Genomic DNA, 23,988 nt, shown 5'->3' with positions numbered 1-23,988 from the left:
TGCCGACGTCTTGTGCGTGGGTCTTGAATACAGGGACAGATGCAGATTTTCTACAGTCAAGACACTGAAACCCACAAACAGCCTGAAGGTAAAATTATTGACTTTTCTTAGAACAACTTTATCTTGAATGCCAGTGGGATTTGGATGGAAGCTCTGTTTAAGAACTTTCTCTGTTTTTTTCCAGTATGACTGCTTTTCACACATTTATATTGTATTGATTTGCATGAAAAAAAAAGTCACAAAAAGCTTATATGTAAAGCAAGGTCAGAGACAAGAGTCAGATATACAGAGAACTTCTCAGACCTGTTCAGGAGGCGATACTTTACCAAACAGTAAAGTTCTGAGTTTCACTTGGTAATATTTTCCCTGCTTACACAGCAAATCTTTAATTGTGATTTTCTGTTCCTGTGTAGTGGAAACGACTTCTTATGAGTTTTTTTTTCAGACAAGAGTACACTTAACTAAATACAAAACTCAGCAAGAGGATGCTATCTGGCTTCTTTCCCCCCCGAGGACTCTCTTCACCTATTTGAGGCGGTAATACATTTGAATATAACCACAATACAGGTTGCAACACTGTGTGGATATTTACAGTGTGCAACGGCAACTGAATAGCTCATCAGTGCACTGACCAGACTGGCCCCCCATGATGGGGTGTGCGTTTGTGTCAGCAGATTTCCAATACAGGATCAATGCTGTCCTCCTCATTTAATCTGGTTAAGATATTCATCAGGAGCATCGAGCCAGCTTTTAACAATATTATGAACTGTAGACAGTTCCAAGAAAGTGGATGTGGATTTAGGGTTTAAATTCCTAGTGCCTTAGTCAGCTAGTTTGAATCAAGAAAGGGGACACAGTGAGGATGCTCTTTTCCAATTGTTTTAATTGGACTAAAATGGCAACGATTTTAGCCACTAACCCTCCAGTGATTAAAGCTTCAGGGGAGTGATGTTACTGAAGCCCTTCCCTGCTGACAATCTGAAAGGCAATGGGTCTCAAAGTCGAGCAATGATCCACCACTGCCCCCTTCAGATACACTGACGGATTACAATACAAAAAGGAGTGGTGGTGATCCTCAGCATGCATCATGTCAAACAGTACAGATCAAGTATGAGGCGTTCTGAAAATGTACATACCTGTGGGCAACTAGATACATGATAACAAAGGAAAACCAGAAAACATTATTTTAAGATCTACCTCATGCAAATGCTGGAATAGACAGTTAGCTGGTTAAGTAAAGTAATTTAAAAAAAAAAAACTAAAATTATTTTACAAAACGCAAAAATTAAAACGCTCAACCAGAAATGAGAGTTTTAAAATGTTTATTTTAAAAAAATAGAAAACTTAGATAAAAAAAAAACAAGGTACACATTTATGTCTGTCATTTACACATTACAAGCCATCCTTAATTACACTGATAAGAGCTGGGGATTTGGTTTGTGGCAATATGATAACAACCTATTGATTATCCCTTTGACAGCTTCCTGAAAAGCTGCAGGAAAAAAAACGAAGGGATAACGCTATGAGTATCATTTTGAGTACATCAGTTTGGTACACGAGCTGTTACAACAATCAGACTTTGGCTCGACCAAATCCCTTTTAAAAAAGGTGAATCTATGGTGTCCCAAGCTCAAGTCATCATGTGGATTGCTGTGTAAACGATGTAGCTTTGCAACCTTGTCTTACAAATACGGTTAAATATGGCCAAGGAAAACCTCTGTGGAATATAAGGACTTCTTATTCAACCGATTTCTAGTTATTCACATTGAATTAAAAAAAGTAAGAAAAAGGGGGAAAAAAAAGGATGTGACATGATGCTAACAATCACTAACTGCAATAGGAGTCTGCTCCCGGAGCTTACACCTAGAAGCTGCATGTAAAGATAAAGCCAAGTAACCCTGGCAGTGCTTATTGAAGCAAACATGGAAAGCTCTGGCTACGTACAGGAGAAAGGGCAGATTTGGTCAAGAAGGCAGTTAACCTGTTGCTTTAACAGAATCAAAAGGATATATAAGGCAGAAAAAGAAGCACTTTGCTGGTAATAAGTAGCACCAAACGTTTTTTGAAATGACACGTAGACAGGGCTGAAGGTGCATTTCCTGTCAACACACACTATCAAGAGGAAATACAGCCTCATAATAGCCAAACTACTGCATCTTGAGTGATATGTTTAAAATGAGAAGCAATGGTGGAAAAAATATTTGGACAGGCAATTTGCAACGTTTCAAGTGATCATCATAATGTTGGCATCATAGGATTTTTGGCACATTTCTCATGTTATACCATAGCGCCCCCTTCTGCTGGAAAGCAGTACACACACGCACGCAGACGCATACACACACACACACAAACACACCTTCTAGGCCCTTAAATCCATCTATTGCACTGATCAGTATATTCCAGAAATTAAAAAAGCAAACATATAGTGGGGAGATCCCCTAAAATGAAACTAAAATGTGAAATAAATTAAAAAGCAAATCATTATTGCACATAAATGCAACAAACATAACATAAGGTGTCAATGTTTACAGTACTGAACAAAATGTAATGGTGCTGATGTGGAAAAAAAAAAAAAAAATCCCTTAGTGACAAAAACAACAAATGAATCACCAACACACACAAAGACGTTCTCAGTACATTCAAACAAGTCATCACAGTTTAAACGCTTAAGACAAGGTCCGTTTTGTGCCGTCACACCAAAAACATCGTCAGCGTTGCGCTGCATAGGTAGAAAGGTAGTGGTTCGCTTCAGTCCAAAGTACAATTTGTAGATGATGGTCCAAGCTTCAAGAGCTCTGAATCATGAGTTGAGCTCGTCGGGAGTTGGATTCATGAAACCAAATGAGCTCAAAACCTGATCACAAAAGGCTCAATAAGAGTCAATACTTCAAGAGATGCCAGGCTTGATGAACCAGTTCAGTACTATGGCACATGATGTCCTAAGATGTTCAAGTTGCATGGAAAGTCAATACTTGACTGAGCACTTCAGCCGACTGGCAGCTAAAACCAAGAGTTTTTAGCTGCTAGGAAGCGACAATGATGAGAAGACCCAGTCTGGAAATCAGTGATTCCTCAGTCAACTCAAGTCGGTGCTGGTGTGCATCAAATTCAGAGGAAGTGCTTCTGACGTCAGACTGATGTAACAAAAAGAGCACAGTTAAGATGTTTACACTTTTCCTTCAAGAAATGGGAGGCAACATGACTTGTAGCATGATGTAAAACACGTATGATTACATACGATCTCTCGTGATGGGCTAAGAGAGGCCGTCAACGATCAATACGCGTTACGTCGAGTCCTGCAGTGCGGTTGTTTCACCTGATCTGGTTGACAGCAGGCGGAATGTCCCTCTTCCTGCGCCGCCAGGTGTTACGGTTGTACTGCTGCTGGTTCCTGAAACCCGGTGCCGTGTTCTGACTCTGGGGAACTAACCTGCACTGTGGACTGAAGTTACCTTGAGATTTGTTTTGTCCTTGGAGGCTACCGCCCTGGTTGTGCTTGAAGCCAAAACTGTGCGGCTCCAGTGAGCCATGGGAGTTGGATCTCAGGGTGTAAGTGTGGCTCTGATGCCCTCCCACCTGAGGGTGGTAAAGCTGGTGGAGGGGGCTCGTGGAGGTGGTGTGCTGGGTGACGTGTGTGGTCTGCGACGCGTGACGGTGCACAACGCTGATGGGAGGAGGATTCTCGTGGTAAAACTGGCACCGAGACAGAGAGGGGATGGTTATGTTTTCTGGGAGGGACATCTGCACCTAGAAAGAGAAGAAAATCCAATGAGAATCCTGCTTAGGATGTGATTTTGCATAGTAGTAATACAGCAGACTAAATCTTAATACAAAAAAAACTATACAGATCTCCCTGTTAAATTAAAAAAAAAAAAATTAAATAAATTGAATTAGGTAGAGAGAAAAAAAAGAAAAAAAAAAGTCAGACCAACCTGCCGTGTTGTGTGAATGAAGCCTGCTGGATGTGTGGCCCTCAGGTCAGAGGCCATCTGGATCACTGAATGCACTGAGGCCAAGGTGAGAGGGTGGAGCTGTATGGATGCATGGCTGTTCGGTGGAGAATCAGACTCCTGTGAAAATACATGTGGTGTCAACAAAGCTGCACAGAAAGGATCAAAACTTCAACAGCTGGACTTTAATTAAAAAAATGTTGAGAGCATCATTGTAAACTACTGATTTAGAAAATATTTCCGCTAACAAAATATCCTTTGATCTTACTATGTCACTTCCAGAGGAGGAGGAGGAGAGCGAGCAAGCAGAGGAGGACGACGAATGGTGTTGAGGGCTGGGGACGAAGACGGGGGAAGGTGAGGGCGAGTCAGCACTGAGGGGGGAGGAAGAGTCTCTTTGATCCTCCACCAGCATCAGCCGGGCTAGGTCCTGTTCACACGTCTCTACATCTAGGACCAAACACAATAGTACTGTTGAAAAAAGTTTCAATTGACCAGGTATTTATCACATATTTGTCTCTTAACATGGAGAAACATTTCTTGTGGATCAAAGTGAAGAACTGCAGTCAAAAAGTTGCAGAGAGTAGATGCAAACCCAAAGTTGAACAGAACGTTACCATGGTTTTCCAGCTTGGTGTACTGCTTGGCTCCCCACTTCTTGATTGTCCAGTCCCTGTAGGCCAGGACCTCTGGGCTGACTCTGATGATCCGGCCTAAAGTACTGCAAAACAGAGAGGTATGGTAGCCGACAAAGTCAAACACAAGCACTGAGGGACAAAAAAAAAAACACAATAAAAGTTTATCACCCTTTAATATAAGGAAAGTTAAACAGCTTTCATGAAAAGCTTAATGAACCCTTCTGTCGTGCTTTAATTTGAGTGCAATGAAAGAAACTCTGGAAGACAGCAGCTGTGTTAAAGAAACCAACCTGTCATACTCTTTGTTGGGGTATGCGCGTGCGAGAGGAGACACACCGTGGCTCAACACCATGTAGGCAAAGTCAAACACCTGCTTGACCTGCAGGACTCCGTACGAACTCCTGCCCACGTCGTTCCCTGTGAAGATCACACAAATGAAAAATAGCATAAAGATTTACACACCACATCGTGGGACAGCACCTGGTGTATCCTGAATGCCGTTTAACTAACTCATCAAAATAACTTATTTGTGGATACGAGTCAGATGGAGAACTCAAAATGTTAGCGTGTACATTTTTTTTTTTTTTTTTTACTTGTGCAAGATAGTAATGTAAACATTAAAAAAAGCCTGATCATAACTTTATCTCAAGAACAATTAAAAGGAAGTCAAGATCAAAATGCAACATACTTGACACGATGGCAAAAGTACATATCTAACTTTCAGCAACCATAAACCAACTGTACGGCCTCTTTTTGCTCCTTTTATTAAAACTCAAACTATCTGTACAGGTGGTTACACAACTCCTCTTCACTAGTTCAGCATATTTTTACATTCATTCCGCCACCTGACAGCACTTAAAGCTCCTGATGAACGAATGCGTGTTCCTGTCAATGTACATTATCCTCTGTAATATGCATGTGTGATTTGGGCATGTTTTATTCATTTGTTTCCTGACCTGGCTGTATTGGATCCTCGATGCAGAGCATGGATGGCCTGTTTCCACTCCCCATGGCTTTGAGCATTTCCTCCTTGGACTGGTAGGTCCCTCCGTTCTTCACCCTGATGCTGGTCTTCATGTAGTTGAAATCGCGGCCGTACAGCTCGAAGAACTCGATCAGCAGGATGCCCAGGTTGATGTTGATGTTGGCACGTCGTGTGTCGATCCGAGGATGCAGCTGTGATTAGAAGGAAGGATTAGCTTCACTTTGTAACCACCTTTGTTACCAAGTCTAGTATTTTGTACATCTCACTTTGTCTGTATTTGTTTTATCCTTCATAGAATCAGCTTGATTAATAAAATACCCAATTAAATCTATTTCGGAAACATTTGAATTTTCAATTCAATTCTATGAACACGTCCATCCTTAATACATTTCAAAATATCTCTTCTACTTTGGTGGTCTTTCAAAAAGGAATTCAAATTAATTATTCAGATACTAAAAAGTTATTCAAAGTAAAACAAAAAAAGAAATCGTATAAAAGTAGAAAGTAAATGTAATTATGTGGTACAATTATCGTGACCAGCACAAAATGCTCTTTAAAAAAAAAAAAAATTATATCTATATTACTAGACAGAGAACATTTCAGTTTATTTTGTTTTCACTAAACCTGCTGTGTTTTGAATAGACAGAAAGGTATTATATGTAGGTATTATTGTAGATGCATTTACACTGTGGAGCTAAGTGCTATGGAGGTGAGCATGTATGTGTACTACATGTGTACCTGCAAGAAGCTGATAGCCATTAGTATAAGGCTATATGAGCTGATGCCTCCAGTGAAGACTTCATTCAGATGCCTCTGCAGCAGGAACTGCTTCAGGACAAAGATCAGAGGTGGAAGGACAGTGTACTTCTATAAAATAAAAAGGGGGGAAAAAAAACAAAACCGGAATCAACAACCAAATCAACAACATCCATGTTAGCCCCATTTAATATGTCAAGTGTTAAAGGCTTACCTTCAGGTAGCTCTTGATCAACTGTGCTGCCTTGACTGCAGTCTCTACATTAAAGCTGATGTCCACCTTCACCTCTGTTTCATGGTCAGTCAGCTTGATGATTGGCACCTGAGGACAGGTCAGGATTTCAGCCACTCAATGCATCGTGATTTTGTGATGAACTGAAACTTTTTTTTGTGTGTGTGTGTGAACCTTACTGTCAGAAGAGACTTACTGTAGCTTTGTCCAGGACTTTGATGGGATAAGGGCCAGCCACATTGTGTTTTGTCAGGGCTTGCTCCAGCTCCTGCAGTGGGGGGTGGTCCCACTTTCCAAACACCACCAGGTCAATGTCACTAAAGGACAAATCCACAAAATACATTGTACCTAAAAAACAACAACAAGTGTGTGATCTCAAGCGCCCCGTCTACAACCGCGGAGCGCACGGATGCCCAGGCCACCGAAAAACACATACGAGGGTGGCGAGCACAATGTTACAGTTTGACAGATGAAGACTTTTAGATGTACAAGACAAAAAAAACTATAACTATGTTCCCGAGAAGTAAAATGTTTCTTCAGCTGAACGAACGGTCGCTGACCACCTCCTGAAGCACAACCTCTTCCAAAAGACGTGTCAAATCTCCCTCCCTTCAACATTCTTCACTTCTATAACTCTCATAACCATGAGGTCTTGAGAAACTCAAATACCACAACAGTACTTGACAAAAAAGTTGTAGTAAAATTAGCATTTCCAGCAGCAGAGTGACATCATAATACAGACACACAAAAAAAAACATCCCCGACCAAAAATAGTTCTCCCACTTCCTACAACTTAGCATACTGAGATGTATTAAAAGAAACCCATGTAAGGTCAGACAGTACAGGAAAGGCTACGACCTAAATGTTACCTTGTTGGAAGATAAAGTCCTGTGCTGAAGCTGCCAAAAATCTCCACCTGCAGAGGACAGGACAAATGAATGAGCTGACACATCAGTAAAACGCTTGGCAAGGTGATAGCTCATGTCTAAACTAGTTGGAAACTTCACTGGCAACATAAAGCTAATATTTAGTTTATTAAAATGATACTGATATTCTCCACTTTTGATGAGCCCCGTGGGGGGAAAAAAGCAGGATACTTTGGTTGCAATCCATATGGAAATAGCATGGTCTGTTGCCATCTTAAAAAGTAGTTCTCAAAATAAAGAAAAAGCTAGATTAAAATGTGCAGTTAGCTGGAGGAGGCAGGAAGTGGAAAATATAGAAATCAAACAAGGTTGTGTCATACTGATACCTGGCCATCAAAAGTCATTCATAGTTGGATGCATGTCTTTCTGCAGAGTTCAATTCTGCATGTGTTTGTTTAAAATGTCTAAAATACTTTGAAAAGTCATATGTTAGGTGAAAATGTGACTGCTCTGGAACAAGGGCAGGATTATTTTCTGTACAACGACTCTATGGTCTCACTGTATGTGCCGTTTCCTGTTGAATTATCTCATTCAGCTAAAAGAATTAAACATCTGTAGCTGCACAGCTTGGAAGAATAACACCACATGATCTTTAGAGAAGAGAAGGAAACAAATGTAATTCACAGTGAGGCCCAGTGGGATTTCTGCAGGCCAGGATTAGTTTAAAATGTTTATAATATAACCCCAAAAAATAAAATAAAATGGAAGTTATTTGTAACAAAGTACACCCTGTCTAACATGCTGTTGGCAGTATATTGTGGAAAATAATTCACTGATGTTGCTCTGGGAATACAAGTGACATGAATAAATAATTACATCTGGCCAACTCTGTTTGGACATATAGTGTAAACTCAGCTGCTGACCGACTACTGTGCGGTGAAACAAGAGACGCAAGTGGAGTAACACACGGACTGCTCAGTATTTAAAACAAGAACATTGATTTAAAGCTGTGCAGTATAATATGGAAAGCAATAAACAAAAGTCACAACTAGAAATAAAATGTTGCCATAAAAAAACAAGGTTACACAATGATAAAACTGCTAAATCCCACTGAGCATGGTAATCATAACTAAAGGATGGAAATTCTATTTTGAGGATTGTTTTTTTTAAGTGTGACATAATGTAACCAGGTACCTGGTACTTTTCTTATCTTAGCACAATGTTAGTTTCAAAAGAACTGAAGTTGCTGTACTATTATGAGCCTAACTGAGATAAACTGAGACGGAGGAAATTAAAGAAGAGCCGCAATGATGATTTGCTCTGCAGAATAATTCTATTTTTGAGTCTTTTTTTCGTTTCTTAAAAAAAAAGAAGCTACAACTCAACTCCGGCCTCTTAAAAAGGTGAATATTTTCTGGTCCTTTATTCCTCCATGATAACAAACCGAATATGTCGTGGCGGAGGACATCTCATGTGGCACTTTAGGCTTCAGGAAACACGGGTTGACATTTCTCACCATATTCTGACATTTTAAAAAGACCAAACAGCTAATTGATTAATCAAGAGAAACAATTGACAGGTGTCTCAATAACAAAAAAATAATTGCTAGTTACAGACCTAATTCCAAGTCTGGCATCAAATGTTTCAGCATCATTTCAGCAAAATACAGTAGTTGTGTTTATTCAAAAAATAGGTGAACGATCTATTTCAGTGTCGCTCAGAGGACTTTGGTTGCTGTACAGAGTTCATGAATTTAAAGACCATGACACAGTTATCCGACACAAACGTAAACCTCAGCCTTGTTCAGCTTAAGTTAAGGCACCCAATACTTGAAGCTGCCACGCACTGACCTGGCTCAGCCTACAAGTATGATTGGAAACCTATCAGAAAAATGATATTGCAATAAGACTGTACAATAACTCACCTCTGGCAAAATCCATCACACAACAATAACACCGTTGGTCGTCTGTTTTCTTGTTTGTTAAAATCTTTGCACTATTGTTTAGTTAGTTTTAATTGAATTTAATTATTCTATTTTAATTTATTCTATTTATTGTAAATACTGTGCATTTTTATATGTAATATTTTACTGTTGCTTTATTGCTTTCCTGTACCTATAATGCTGCTGTAGCAGAAAAAAAAAAAAATTCCCCCTTCTGGGATTAATAAAGTAACTATCTATCTATCTATCTATCGACCAAGTTAGAGGGAGGGGGTGAAGAGCAGCAAGGCCTCGGGAACTGACCGGAGCACGGTGCACCTCGAGTAATCAAAAGACAGGCCAGACTCCCGCATGCTGTGCAGGCCGGAGTGGGGCACATCCTCCACGAGAGCAGGAGTTTAGCTCTCCGAGCCTCTGCAAAGGAAGCTGGATCACTCACCCGGGCCGTGGGCCACAAGTCCTTGATGACGCGCTCTATTCTGCTCACAACATCTCTCCTCATGGCCTCCTCTTCGGGTCTCGGTGACATGAAGTTGAAAAAGTCCACGATCTCCTCGTGAAGACTGAAAGCAAAAAAAAGGAGCCATGAAATAGGGACAGAACACAAGTGCGACAAACACAAGAATATTTCTCCACGTCTCTCTTACCCATTGACGCCCGGGCTGTAGCGCCTGGTTTTCCACAGGCTGCAGGAGGAGTCTTCATGATGTCCACTGCAGCTGTAGGACAGCAGCGGGTTGATGCCGTGGAAAGTGTTGGCCCGGCTCAGCTGCCTCCTGCGGCCGGATGGATGTGACGGATAGTGTTGCTGCTGCTGCTGCTGCTGCTGGTACTGGTTGAGATTTTTCAGCCCAGCGGGGGTGTGGCCGTCGGATTGTTGCATGCTGCGACAGTGTTGCTGGACAGTGTGGAAAGGCGGAGCGGGGTGGTGCTGCTGCTGCTGCTGCTGCTGCTCTCGGACACGGTGCTCGTTCAACTCGCGCTCGCCGTAGTGTAAAAACTGGTTGGCCTCTTCCGTGGCGTTCAAATTGTCTATCTGCAGAGAGGAGCCGGAGGGCGAGGAGCTCTCGGCCTCCGAGTCCAGAGAGGAGGAGGACGGCGACAACGAGCCCTTCCTCCGGACACTTCCCCTCCTCTCTCCGCCGCCGCCGTCTCGCTTCGGCGGTTTCCCGAACACGACCCCCGGCTGCGGCGCTACATTTCTGCAGTACTCGCGGTGTGAGTCCGCGGAGTTTTGCGCCGCAAAGTTGCGCTGGTGGTGGAGGTGGTTGTCGACGCCGGAGTTCGCTGCGGATCCCTGAGAGGTTTCCCAAATGTGCATCCATAGGGAATTGGCAGGTCCCTTCTGCTCCGGCTGGATCCAAGCGGTCCTGACATCCATTGGACTCGAGTTTTGCCGAAAACCTCTTCGATGAGTAAACTGCACTCAATTTGGCAAATTAAACACTTTGCGCTCAAGAAAACTAATATACCCTACTGCGTTAATTTACTTGTCATCCTCGAAGTGCTTCATGTCCGGAAACTGGTTTGCCGTTTAAAGCAGCTTGGCCAACTCCACTCCCCATGTAAGACAAGCCAATATGGCGCACCCAGCAGTACGAATCAGCATTTGCGCATGTGCGAGGGATTTAAATCTTTGAACACACCCCTCATCACAGAGACGCGTAAAGCTGCCTCTACACGTGCCGGAAACAACCGGAAATCGAGCTATTCAAGCTGTTTTCTTTCTTGGGAGATCATTTGAAACAAAAATACAACATTTAAAAAAAAAAAAACACATGTATTTGTAAAAATATGCACACAAAAAAACCAATTACATTTTCATTCTGTTCACACATTATACTCACTGCGAGCTATTTTAAAGCTTATATTGACATATGATAAAGCCTATTCGTTTCCATTTTTGAAAGCTGTTGCCAGAAACAGGAGTTTAGATCCGTTTTGTTTTTCTTACATTTTGCTAATAATAACGATCAAATATTGTACTTTGATTGGCTACTGTATAATTCAGTCCAAATCTCTCTAACGTTCTCCTGCATAAATACAATTGAAATTGAATGAAAAATATTGTAAAGGTGTTATTCTAATCTTCAAATTAAAGCTGATCACAAAAAAACCCACTTTTCTTTATTTTTATTTCAGGCTGTTTTAGAAAGTGCAGTTCTACGAGTTTAAGGGTTTATCAGTGCAAAACGTCCAAAGCCGTTATACAGGAACATCTTGGTTTATGAAGTCAGATTGATTTGTACAAGTTCATATTTACTACTTAACATTGATATGTTACAGAACGCTTCCAATTTACTGGTCTAAAAGTGGGTGAGGCTTTTATTTTGGTGGCCTACACCGGAAATAGTAACACTAACTTGTTTGCACACTGAGCAGAGATGCAGCCCGGTAAAATAAAACGTGATAGTAGTAGTAATTTGGCTGGAATATTAGTAGCTGCCTCAATCACTATTCTTTTTTATGACTGCTGATGTTGTGCCTAATAAGCCATAATGTTCACTGAACTTGCTTCTTCTTTTGGTTTTAACGCCTGTTTTTTCATCACAACAAACAGTGGTATCAGGTCAATCCTCAAAAGGCAAATGTCTTTGTAATACATGATGTGGAGGAGACACATGAATAGAGGCTACACTAAAACAATTAAAATATGACTTAATGTATTTTATTTTGAAAAATTTAAATAAATCTCTGAAACTTTACTGAAGCTGTACAAAACATTTACTTTAGCAATGAATACAGACACTGAGCCCACATATAGACATTTGAATGAAAAAACATTTACAGCCGCTTCACTGCTTAACACATTTACATGCTTTACAATATTTTTACAGCATTACCTGAGTATTGCAGAGGCAAGATGCTATGCCAGTAAAATGTTTGGAAACCAAAACTTTTGTCTCCATTAAAAATCGACAAAATTATTTGCTATACGACTCTTTAGAGGTTAAGTGCACATACAAAACAAACAAAAACGCAGACATTTAAGAAGTCTGAAACTTTCTTTAACAATTTAGTTTAATTTAAGACATTAATTGACCTCCAGACAAAGAGCACAAACCTGTTTGAGATTTGGGAAAACTATGATTTACAATTATAGGCTGGCAGTCAGCTAGTTAAAATGATCATTGAGGTACTCCTCCTAATCTTTAAAATACTCCAAGAGACTGACATGCTGGATCTTTCAGCTCTTGACCTGTCTGCAAATAGAGGCTAACTGGTTAATGCAGCTGGTGACAGCAGGGGGGACACTCTGAGATGCTTCTCCTCTCCACCCTGCCAGGGCCTCCAGGGCTTGTTTGGGGTCACATGGAGACAAGTCGTAGATGCAGTAGACAGCTGCTAACTGGACCTCCCATGGCACGCCTGCAGACGGATGACGTCATACGATTAGAATTCTTGAGGGAAATCCACTAATGGGACTGACTTTTGTCTTTTTTTCATGGTGTCAGAATATTATATGCGTTTTTTTCCTCTTATTTGGCACATTTGTGACAAATAAATACAAACGTGCTTTAACATGTGATGGAAAGAAAAACGATTGTTTCTTGTCTGCATGTGGCTCCGGTAAGTTTCTCATCAAGTGGCTCCTGGAAAACTCCTTTTGTTTTACTTTTCGCATCTAATCTATGACTCCCCTGTGTCCTTATCTTGTGACCTACAACCAACTCGGTATTACCAGTATTAAAGCAGATACAAAGGGAATGGGGGTGACTGTCAACTGTTTGTCACACTATAAAAGCTGCCCTACGGAGGAGTGACGTTGAGCAATGCTGGACATCCTTCTTTGAGTGTACATGTATTTGCTCCTTCTTGCAAGAATAAATGTCCGATATGTTTGATTTTGAATCGAGCCTGTGAGTAATTTTTCCAACACATGACAAAGCAAGATATAAATACAGATCTTGCTTGAAGGCAGATAAGTAAATGTGTGTCTTGACATTAAAAAGATAACAGATTTAAAATGACCATTGGTGAAAGGCATGTGTGGCTGAAATTAGAAGAACTCTCAGCACAAAGTAAAGGCTATGTATTAGTTAGTCAAACGGAAATCTTTATGTTCTCCCCATTGTTCATAATATTTCTTACCTTCAGTGTGTCCCTGCCTACCAAACGTGTTGATGATGTTGGCAACAGTTAAAACAGAGGAAACACTCCTTTCTTTGAGTCCCAGCTGACTGAGGCGTCCTATTAAAAAAATAAAGAAAAAAAAAAAGAATTAAATTTTCCACTGCCCTTTGATAATTTAATGACACATCACAACAGGAGATATTTAATATACACATAAATTCACAAAAAACTGACCTATGAGTCGGAGTACAGTGGCGACAGTCACGTCGGAAACCGGTTCTTGTTGATCTCTTGGCTGCGTTACCCAAGTGTTCATTAATGGCCACAACTCCTTGCTGTCAAAGTGAAATGAAAAGATTATAACAGGTTTACGAGCCATTTGTTTAAATAATGGATCATCTTTATAATTATATTCCACATTTGTGGTTAGCTCAGCTGCAGGGGGTAGAGAGTAAATGGTCTGGACTTGTATAGCGCCTTATCACCTTTCGGTCTCAAAGCGCTTTAACATGGTTTTCCCATTCACGAGACAGATCACCATGCCAGCTGAACTAAATCAGGATGATTTTGTCTCTCCTATACAAGTGAGCAGGACCTGGAGAGGAGGGGGAGAAGCCAGAGACGGGACGGATGCTCGGAGGCAGGGCAGGAGAGCGTCGGCACAGAGACATTGGTGTGGGGTCAGGGGTGAATAAAAAGCATTTATACACGAACGTGTGACTCAGCGAGTCATCTGTGTCCAGGAGGAACCCCGGTAGCACACACCTGCTACAACATTGTTGTTATATTTTCATTGGCAGACAACAGTGGATTAAATGACATCATTAAACCTGCAGTGCAGAACTTTTGTCTCCCCCTTCCAGCAGGGAGAGTAATTACCAAAATCCAGAAGCCTCTTCCGTGTATGTTGCGGTTGTAAAACGGTGGATAAATTAAATAAAAGGCTTAGAATTATGCATTTCACTATCAAAATATTTGTTGCATTCAGTCCAATAACATTTGGAAAGTCTAGAAGAGCTGCTTGATTTAATTATTTTACTCTGAGTCAAATTAACATAGGGCTAAACCAGAAATCAGTCGACTCGACTGGCGGAAGTCTCGAGTCTCTGCCCATAGAGCATGTATGCATTCACCCAATCCGCACAGGCACGTCTTACCAGACAACAAATATAAAAACTCGGCATACTGCGATATACAGAAAGAGTTATCTGGCGGTGGTTGACTTAGTCAGCACTGTGTGAACTAGTTTAGAAAGGCTTTAATGTAAAGGACGTTCATTTATATGTAAAACTCACTATAGACTCATGTTAGAAAAAATACTGTACCTCAATAAATACTCATAGGTCCACCTCCACTTCTTGTGTGTGCAAAGGAGGTGCAGTGTGAAGACATGTTCCCAAGCCTCAGCTGCTAGGTCATCCCCGTACCGACTGTGTTTGGTGAAAGACAGATTTGACCCTGACTGGACCTCAGAAAGTGCTCTGGAGATGAGCTGGTCAATGTCGCGGGGAGGACTCTGTAGTGAAATGAGACGATTAAGTTGTAGAGGGTGCACGTCACTTAATCGGACAGGACATAGATGGGAAAGATGGGCAAGGAGAGATGGTGTGATAAAGACAAACAACTGACTCCAACCGCAGGTCACACAGGTTGGAAATGAACCAGTCCTCAAAGCAAAACATGCTCATAAAAGTGTTTTCAAAAATGCAGTTTAAAAAAAAACGATTATTCTTTGATATTGTTGCCGTTATGCGTTGAGAGATGTGGAGAGATGAAAAGTAAGAGAACGGAGGGAGAAATGTTAAATCTTTTGCTGGACACAGACATGGGATGTTGCACTTCGTGGTTGGTTCCCCCCACAGTGCCAAGGTGGTTACAATATTTAAATATAGTATATAGAATAGTATTTTGTCGTAAACTCTGGTCATTGGAGATGTCAGGACTGGCGCTATGTCAGTTAAATAATATAGACAATGTGACAAATGTGGAAATGAATCTCTAAAAATACCTTTTCCCAGCCGAGGAATGCTGACAGGCAGCTGATGAGCTCTTGTGGTGCTTTCAGTTTGGTGATGGCATGAATGGCCTGGCACAGAGAACTACTGTGGGACAGAACAGTGGGCCATGTTGACACCATAAACAAAATCAGCTTAGCAGAATCTGGGAAATCTGCAGAGGAAAAGAATCAAATAAAAATACATATATTAGTACAACTAAGCTCAAGTGGTGAGTGACCAGGTGTAAGGTAAAAGCATTAAGAGTCTTCTTTTGTAATTCAGTTAGTTTCCATTTTCATTGCCCACCGTGTTTTCCTGTAAAAGCCAAACCATAAAAACAGCTGAACTCCATTTGACTTTGATGAAGAGGCTCCGAACCAAAAGAACTACCATCCAGACGATATGAAGGGTTTCTTCCATCTCGGTAAAACCCTGTTTTCTACTTTAAGGCTCAGAGAAAAACACCGGTGTAGGAAATAAACTGCTCACCTTCGGCGAGAATGCTATAGGCCAGGATGTGAGCCTTCTCCCAGTTTTTCTTCTGTCTGCAGATCCCTGTGTAGACTCTACAGAGGGCCTGCAGATAGCTTCTGCTGAGAGCCATCTTTTCAGCTCTCAGTTTGTTCAGGATGGCTAAAATCATGTGATCTGCCTCGAGCTGAGGAGAAAAGAGAAACATTTGCATAAGTACATTCACACAAAGCTGATCTCTCGAGCCCATGACAGTCATTTGTCCTTACATATAGTAAACTATTATTTGACGGGAGGCCTGCATGAAGCGCTTCCCGGCTTTATTTGAACCCTTGTGATTACATTCACACATCACTGCCTTCATACTAAGATTGTGCCAACTTGTATGTGGTTCCCTCTCTGTTTTCTTTGTTAAACTTTAGAAGCAAGTTAACGTAACAGTGACAGAAGGGGTTAATCACAACATACAAAAGGAAATGAGCAAATGCTGTCAATGAGAATAAAGTCTTTACCAAAAAAAAAATCTTTAGCGAAAACAAAAAGTGTTGTAGTTTCTGCAAAACCTATTTGCAGGCCAAATAACTTTAGTTTTGTTTTCCCTAACAGATCTCCTGCTCTTGCGTTCTGTAGAAACTACATCTGGTTAAGATCATCTATTCAAACTAAGGTTTTCTAGTAATTTAAATACAAAATGAGCCAGACTACAAAAATTTGAATAAGAACCTGGACATTTTGTTGGAAGGCAAGTAGTTTCCCAAGTAAAATAATTTGTGTAGTTCCATCCCAGTTATCAAAAAGGCACGATTAGTTTAGCATGTTTGTTATGCATCCCATAGCTTGGTTTAATTATGTAGAAAAATGCCATTTCAAATGAAGAATGTATCATATATCCTAATACAGATCACTTGGGAATTCTAGTTTTTCTTCCAAATGTACAGTAACTCAAGCTGGAAAAAAAAAACACAGAATGGATGGCAGAAATGAACATGTTGATATGTTGATATGCAAGAACAATAAACAAGTACACTAACCAAGCTTCTTTGGCAAATGTCAGAGATGACCTCCTTCTCCTCATCTCTCAGAACAGGCTTTTTGGGCAAGTTACCGACATGCAGGTGGCTCCAGATCACAGGCAGCAGATCAAAGCTCTGGTTTTCAATTTTCTTTAAAGCATTAACTAGGAGATTTTGCTCTGCGGGTTCTCCACCTTTGATGGATGGAAGTGTTGTCTCATCTTTCTGCTTCTGAGTCTGGGCCGAGGTAGTCTCCTCTCCACCGGTGGAGGAGAGCGAAGGCACTTGCTTGCGAGTAACACCAGCAGAGCTGCAGTCAAGCTTAAGACGTTTGTTTACATTCTGAGGCAAGCTGACGTCCGACCTTTTTTCTCCTCTCATCTCAGTCTTGGTGAAGGCCGTAGAGGTGGAGTTTATCGTTTTAAAGCCAGACATCTGGCTGTCAGTCGTTGCGGGTGATGTTCCACTGTCTGATGAACAAGTGTTGAGATTGACATTGCCTCTGAGAATGCTCAGAGTCCGAGCACGGGCGGACAGCTCCGGATACATGGTGTCAAGAAACCTCATGGAGTTTTCCTGAGACGGACTGGTAGAAGATGACGGGGAAGAATTAATTGTCGAGGGCAGGCGACCAGGGACTGGCACGGCGTGTTTGGGAGTGGCCGAGCCGAACTGGAGTGGCGAGGAGGGGACTCGGGCTGGGCTGTTGAGGGATGAAGAACTCAGCTGCTGACTGTTGGGTGTCAAGTGGGCCTGGACAGGAGTGTTTGGCGAAGCCAGTCTATCCATGGGTGAAGGAAACAGGAGTTTTCCTATAGCCTGCCTTGGGTTGATTGATTTGCCTGCCTTTGGAGGTGTGGTCAGAGGAGTCAGGACAGGAGGAAGTGGAGATCCTATTTCAGAGCGAAATTGGCCTATACACTCTGGGGTTGTAGCTGTAGTTGTACTACTGCCCACGTCTATTCTATCCTGAGGGAAGTCTTTGACAATGGTCTTTTCAGTGCTGCTTTCCTCCTCTAAATTGGCAGCAGGTGTTTGCCGCTTTGTTAAAATGTGTTCCGTGTTAACATCAGCATTCATTTTTCCTGGGTGAGGGTGAGTTTCCAAAGCCTGCAGTTTAAAAGTGGGCAACAGGCATGAAGGACTCAACTGACTGCAAAGAAAATGTGTATTTTCATCCAGCGACTTACATTCAACAGCACTGTTCATTGTCTCTATGTCAACATCTCTTTTTGAAGGAGTTTCAACATTTGCTGGATTAGATTCCTGTTCAGCATGCGACCCGTCATCTTCCCTCATCAACACTGGAGACTTTCTAAGAGACTCGGGTCTATTACCACCATTTAACTCTGAGGGCAATGCTGTTACATCAACTCCTCCAGGTACTTTTTCCTCTCTGATCAAATGGGAACTTTGTTTTTCACACACTGCAGTCTGTGATTCCAAACATCTCTTTTCCCCTGTTGTTTCAGCAGCGTTATGAATTGATGAGGTCGTACTACCTGCCTCAATTCTGTCCTGAGGGAAGTCTTTTACAATGGCCTTTTCAATGTTGCCTTCTTCCTCCAAACTGGGAATAAGAGTTGTTTTGTCCACTGAAATGTGTTCTGTGTTAATATCAGCATCCACTTTTCCTGGTCTTGGGTAACTTTCCAAAGCCTGCAGTTTAACAATGGGTGAGAGGCATGAAGGACTCAACTGCCTGCAAAGCAAATGTGCATTTTGTTCCAGAGATTTACAGTCAACAGTAATGTTCATTGTCTCTACGTCAGCATCCTTTTTCAAAGGAGGTTCGACATTTGCTTGACTAAATTCCTGATCAGTACGGGACACGTCATCTCCTCTCTTCAACAGTGGCGATGTCTTAGTAGGTGAAGATCTATTATCACCATTTGACTTTGAAGGAGAAGCAGCTACCTCTACTCCTCTAGATCTTTGTGCTGCTTTCCCACATTCTTCCCCAGAAAGCTTGATAGATTCATCAGTTTCCAGCCTCTTTCCAAGGTTTTTAATTGAAGCACTGCTGATGCTGTCCTTGCTGCTTGATGAACAGGGGGCAGATTCAGAGTTCTTGCAGAGAGAGCCTGCAGGTGTATCTTGTCTGTCGTGTTGTAAACTACAAGAATCCGGATGACTTTTTTCAACTTCTAAACCATTTTCTGGATTTGCTGCCTTGTTGTCTTTCACAAATCCAGTGAATATTGAGGAGGTAACAAGCTGCATTTCCTGTGTTTCCATAGAGATTACAGAATGATCCGTTCCTCTGGGTGACTCCCCGCCATCAGGAGTGACTGTTTTGGCATCAGTAACATCACTAGGGCCTGTGTCTACATCCATTTCTGTAATAGTCTCTGACAGATCCTCCTTTTCCTGTCCTAAAGCAGTTTCAGTTTCAGAGATGCTGTTGGCCCCAGTGCTGTTGAGGTTCACACTGCAGGACGGCTCTGGACCTTCATTAATTAATGGAAGAACCTCCTTTATAACTGTAATGTCTGGTGTGGGAGAAGCAGGCGGCAGTGATGATGCTGATATTAATTGCACAGATGCTGACTCCTGCTCAGTCAGCACGTCTGTTTGAGGATGCAGTTTTCCATCATCTGTACTGATTTTGCCCTTCATTTCAGCAGTGCCACTCAACCCGTTTTGTCCCAAGTCCTTTGAGTCCGTTTCCTTGGAAATGTATTCCTCTTCTTGCATTGGGACCATTGGCGAGTCTGCATTGTCCTCTATTGGTACTGCAGCAGATTTTGAACTCTTTAGGCTTGACAGTGATGCTCTGATGTGGAAGGACTCCTCTTGTTTAAGAGGAGGAGAGTCCTCAGGGGGTTTAGGAAGGTTTTTCTTTTTTCCATCATCCATCTCTATTGGTTCCATCTCAGTGTCCTGCAAGAAATAAGAGAGCAACAATGTCATTTCTGAAATCTCATGTCCACCATGACCCGAGAATGACAAGGTTAACCAAAGCCATGCTTTACTAAAATTACTAAAAAGGTAAAATCTGTCATTTTTCATTAAATATATATATGTCTGGAGTTTTCAGAGTGTATGAACAAATTGTGAATTATACATGGAGAATATGTAGTTTGTAAATGTATCAACTGGTGATACATATAACTCAAAGTATTTTTCATGATTGCAGCCAGTAACGTTTTAAACACTTGGAGGAATCCATAAATGACTTGAACCTGATACAAACATACTTTTTGGAAAGTCATTTTCACATCAGATCTTCTATGACTTTTGACTATTTGCAGTTTATACTGTATAAATAGAAAACCACAGCAATGTGCACTGGCCTAACATTACAGACAAAAACAGAGAAAACTGCACATTAGTCAACTTAAACAGCAACAACAAAAGACATTCCCATTAATCATAAACAAATTCTCACCAAATCTGATAGCGGCGATAAGCAGGGAAGCAAAGGTTTAAACAATCCCATTATCTCCTCTAAAGACAATTCAGGAATGCTTGTGTCAGAAGATGACTCCTCGGTTTTGCGCTCTCCGGTCAATCGCTTGCCTTTTTTCCAAGAGTCTGTTTGCTTCTTGCCACTTGAGCACTGAAGAGATGCTTGACGCTTGATGGCATGCTGCGCTGCAGGACACAGCTTCAACTCTGTGTAAGTGACCTTCGCCTGTGTGTGGTAAGTGTGGGATTCATTGGTCTTGTGAGAAGCTGTTGGGGACATTTTACTCTGGTGAGAGTGTTGTCTGTTTTGTGGAGGGGAGGGAAAAACGTGCTTGCCGCTGGACTCTGAAATCAGGACAATTAAAGAAAGGATTTCATAAATGTGGAAGAGTCAAATTGTGACAGAAATACAAACAAAACTGAAAAAACTGAATTGACTGATGTTTTGTTTGTAACAATACACTAATATGCGAGAGGGATTAATGATGCCTCACCTGCAAGGTGCATCTGGTTTGCCGACAGCGCCGACTCTGGCTGGACACATGCCCACAGATCCTTCAGCAGAATTCGAAACTTCTCTGAAAAACACACCAAAACATTTGTACAATGAAAAAGCAAAAGTCAATCTGCTAGTCGGGGTAATGCATGTGCTTTGCTTATCAAACCAATGTCAATTAATATGTGAAACAAACTGCATACCTTTGTCAACTTTATGCTCTGCAGGCACACTTGCTTGAGTTGTTGTGCTCTTATATTCTTGGGGAGAAAAAAAATGCAGATAATTTGAATTTGAATTATCTTTTGTGTCAGGAAAAGATTCTGCTGTTGTTGGAAAAACTGTTCACAGGTAAGATGAACTTGGTTATATTGTTAAAGATTTTTTTCATGCATACTACAGACATTGAAACATAATTAAAATGATATCAGGTCTGGTTATTTTTGGGAGAAGTTTTGCGACTTTTCAAACTTCTTGAAGAAAAAAAGACCTGACCACAGTAAAATAAGCTTTCATTGCAGCACTGTGTCTATAAACAAAACTTTGTATTTGTTTACCTTTATTCCTTTCTCTTTCCAGTTTCATCAGTCTGACCTACAAACAAATTGAAATTATACATTTAGAAAGGTCATTTCCACAGTATTAAAAACGTGCTTCCCAATTTATTGTTTATAAAAAGTCATTACTGCACCTGGAGGTCATAAATATTTCTTTCCAACAGGATCTTCTCTTTAGTCAGTTGGAATATTTGTTGACTCTGTTTTAAAACTGTGTCTGAAAAGAGGTCAAAGTAAGAACAGCTGAGCCACCAAACAAGCATCGTCACATAAACACAGATTCAAGACATCCATATGATCATAACAATCTTTCATACCGAGTAAAGTCTGATTTTTTTTAATACCAACCTTCGAGCAGTCTGGCTGTATTTTCAAGGCTGTTCTTTCTGTTGATGAGAACACAACATACAGTATTTTTTAGCATGATTAGACTGAGAAAAGTGTCTCTCACATGAAAGATGATAAACAACAGCAACAACTGCAAATAATAATAATGTAGCATAAAGTTGTTTAACATTTCAAAATGAAAAACACAAAAGACACCAAGAAAAAGACAATCATTACTGTCTAATTTAAGAAACCATATCTCTAAAGCAACTGTAGAACCAGAGCAAGTTCTTACACACTGATCAGCCTGTCGTTCTCCTTCATCACATTTTCAACTTGCTCTGCTTGTGCCTGAGATTTCTTTAAGGATGCCTGCAGAGGTGAAAATAAAGATTTACAAATTTGATCAAATTTCTGAGCTGGATTGTAGAAGATTTGTATACATCTCTTAAGAAGAATGGCCATATTCTTGTCAGTTTTCAGATTACATGAAATTCAAATGCAGCTGGTCAAATGTACCCGAAGAGCATTTGCTTTTCTCACCTGGGTTTTCAGCAAATCATTTTCCACGGCAGCCTTTTCCCTCTTCAGCTGTGCATTTTCAAGTGACTGTGTTTCTGTCAAATCTAGGAGTGTGAACGACAATGTAGAATCAGAGAGAAGCATTTAACACATTTGCAATAAACTATTATTAACAAATATGAGACTCTTGCCTCGTAAAAATTAACAGCATCTGAATGCAAAGTACCTTTCACATGTGTCAGCTGGTCTTCAAGCTTCATATTTCTAAGGGATATGGAAAACACCTGTTAATATTTCATCACAAAGACCACCAAGACAAATACCATTATCTGAATGGTCCTGATTATAACTGTCGCCATCACTTACTCTGCCATTGTTTTGCTGTTTTCCCGCTTCAGCTTTTCCGTCTCTTCAGACAGCTGTCCGTATGCCTCCAGAGCACCCTTATTAAAAATAAACACACTGTGAATATCGGCATAGCAGCAGAATAAACAACAAATGTATTCAGTGACGTTGGGATTTGGTTGTGTAGCAACAATACTGAGAGGCAAATACATTTTTACCTGCAGTGACAATATCATTTGAAATGGTTCTACAGAGAAAGGACACACCTTCTTTTCTTCCAGTTCTGCCTGCACAGATTCATAATCTGCTGTCTTCTTCTCCTGAGTAACCAACCGGATCTGCAGCTCCTCCAGCTGCTGTTGAAGCCTGATTGAGTCACTGTATAAAACCCGGTCACGACAGAGACGTGTTAATCCAGTTGCAAACAACATTGAACAACATTGATACTGTTTGGTCGAGAGTGAAGTTTTCAAAGACAGGATAAACATGTCAAAGTTATGTTTTAGTATAATACCATTGCACTATAGTTATTCCCCACACACACACACACACATTTTTCACATTACATAGTTGTGAGGGGAAAAAAAAAATAGTTAAGACTGCTAAAACTCGTGTAGATACAAGAATGTAATTGGTTGTTCGTGTTTTGATGGGGCATATTTCCATAGATAACACACTTTAAGTAAAGTTGGAGAACAGGTTAATAAACTTCGCCAACGTGGCTGAATCCTCTCTGTCGGCAGCAACCTCAAATCAAAACACCGCAGCTTTGTTTGTTTCCTGAACACAGTCCACCGTTAATATATATATATATATATATATATATATATATATATATATATATATATATATATATATATATATATATATATATATATATATATATATATATAAAACAAAGGAATCATTAACAATGTCCCAACTTTCTTTTCGCGACTTGTTGACCGACGGTTTTCTGAGTGGACACGTGTAACGATGGCAACTATCGTCTGTTAATACTCACTCTGAAAACGTTATCTTCTGCTTCAGTGCCAAAAATGACGACACGTATTCTGTCAGACTCTGTAATAACACACACACACACACACACACACACAACACGTAAACTTGAGATAAGACAACAACTGTTTACACTCAAGTCTCCACACGAGAAACGCAGCATTTTAATGGACTTCTTTTGTCGTGAAGAGTTGATCTGACCTGATGCAAGAGAGAGCAGTTTGGACATTTTCCAACCGTCGCGTCCGCGGCTATCGCCACCGTGTTGGCCCGACTGTCACCCGGCATCATAGTAACTCAATGTCCGCCGAGCTCCACGCAGCCGAGGTGTTATGAGCATAGACACGTGTGTCTAAGGTGTAACGGGACGAACGTATTCCGGTGTCACAACTTCCACACAGGTTCAA

The 23,988-nt window shown here is 41.0% G+C and overlaps 2 protein-coding genes across 3 annotated transcripts; both read right to left on the bottom strand.

Moving 5' to 3' along the window:
• Positions 1-1,305: 1,305 nt before the first annotated feature.
• LOC138194462 (terminal nucleotidyltransferase 4B-like) lies at positions 1,306-10,939 on the bottom strand. The gene is made up of 12 exons (XM_069143215.1): positions 10,017-10,939; positions 9,809-9,932; positions 7,431-7,477; positions 6,758-6,878; positions 6,544-6,651; positions 6,312-6,440; positions 5,545-5,764; positions 4,879-5,005; positions 4,568-4,671; positions 4,219-4,400; positions 3,933-4,070; positions 1,306-3,747 (listed from the first exon to the last, which is right to left on the bottom strand). The coding sequence occupies exons 1-12, from the start codon at positions 10,748-10,750 to the stop codon at positions 3,313-3,315; spliced, it is 2,469 nt and encodes an 822-aa protein (XP_068999316.1). The 5' UTR covers positions 10,751-10,939; the 3' UTR covers positions 1,306-3,312.
• Positions 10,940-12,021: 1,082 nt separating this feature from the next.
• On the bottom strand, positions 12,022-23,988 carry ice1 (KIAA0947-like (H. sapiens)). 2 transcript variants are annotated; one of them, XM_069143213.1, is made up of 20 exons: positions 23,783-23,988; positions 23,586-23,644; positions 22,849-22,960; positions 22,604-22,680; positions 22,464-22,501; positions 22,259-22,341; positions 22,011-22,087; positions 21,737-21,774; positions 21,523-21,605; positions 21,389-21,425; positions 21,035-21,091; positions 20,830-20,913; positions 20,316-20,680; positions 16,943-19,807; positions 15,930-16,098; positions 15,452-15,612; positions 14,769-14,959; positions 13,678-13,778; positions 13,462-13,560; positions 12,022-12,738 (listed from the first exon to the last, which is right to left on the bottom strand). In XM_069143213.1, exons 1-20 carry the CDS (start codon positions 23,870-23,872, stop codon positions 12,557-12,559), a joined length of 4,968 nt encoding a protein of 1,655 aa, XP_068999314.1. In that variant the 5' UTR covers positions 23,873-23,988; the 3' UTR covers positions 12,022-12,556. The 2 variants fall into 2 exon arrangements, with proteins under 2 accessions (XP_068999314.1, XP_068999315.1); XM_069143214.1 differs by having other exon boundaries at positions 22,259-22,332.

The sequence above is a fragment of the Embiotoca jacksoni genome, unplaced genomic scaffold, assembly GCF_022577435.1.
Source record: "Embiotoca jacksoni isolate LCO1_2020_lvr unplaced genomic scaffold, fEmbJac1.0.p SCAF_11, whole genome shotgun sequence".
NCBI classification, from domain to species: Eukaryota; Metazoa; Chordata; class Actinopteri; family Embiotocidae; genus Embiotoca; species Embiotoca jacksoni.
Note: the sequence above shows the minus strand (reverse complement) of the source record. Positions and strands in the feature narration are given on the sequence as shown.

Bases quoted from the DNA above. Each gene is read 5' to 3' on its own strand.
- LOC138194462 (XM_069143215.1), bottom strand. From the start codon at position 10,750: ATGGATGTCAGGACCGCTTGGATCCAGCCGGAGCAGAAGGGACCTGCC. The intron at 7,478-9,808 runs GTGAGTGATCCA...TGTCCTCTGCAG, and splicing joins ACTTGTGGCCCACGGCCCGG to GTGGAGATTTTTGGCAGCTT. The intron at 5,006-5,544 runs GTCAGGAAACAA...TGATCTTCACAG, and splicing joins CGAGGATCCAATACAGCCAG to GGAACGACGTGGGCAGGAGT.
- ice1 (XM_069143213.1), bottom strand. From the start codon at position 23,872: ATGATGCCGGGTGACAGTCGGGCCAACACGGTGGCGATAGCCGCGGAC. The intron at 20,914-21,034 runs GTATGCAGTTTG...TGTGTTTTTCAG, and splicing joins AGAGCATAAAGTTGACAAAG to AGAAGTTTCGAATTCTGCTG. The intron at 19,808-20,315 runs GTGAGAATTTGT...TATTTCTTGCAG, and splicing joins TATCGCCGCTATCAGATTTG to GACACTGAGATGGAACCAAT.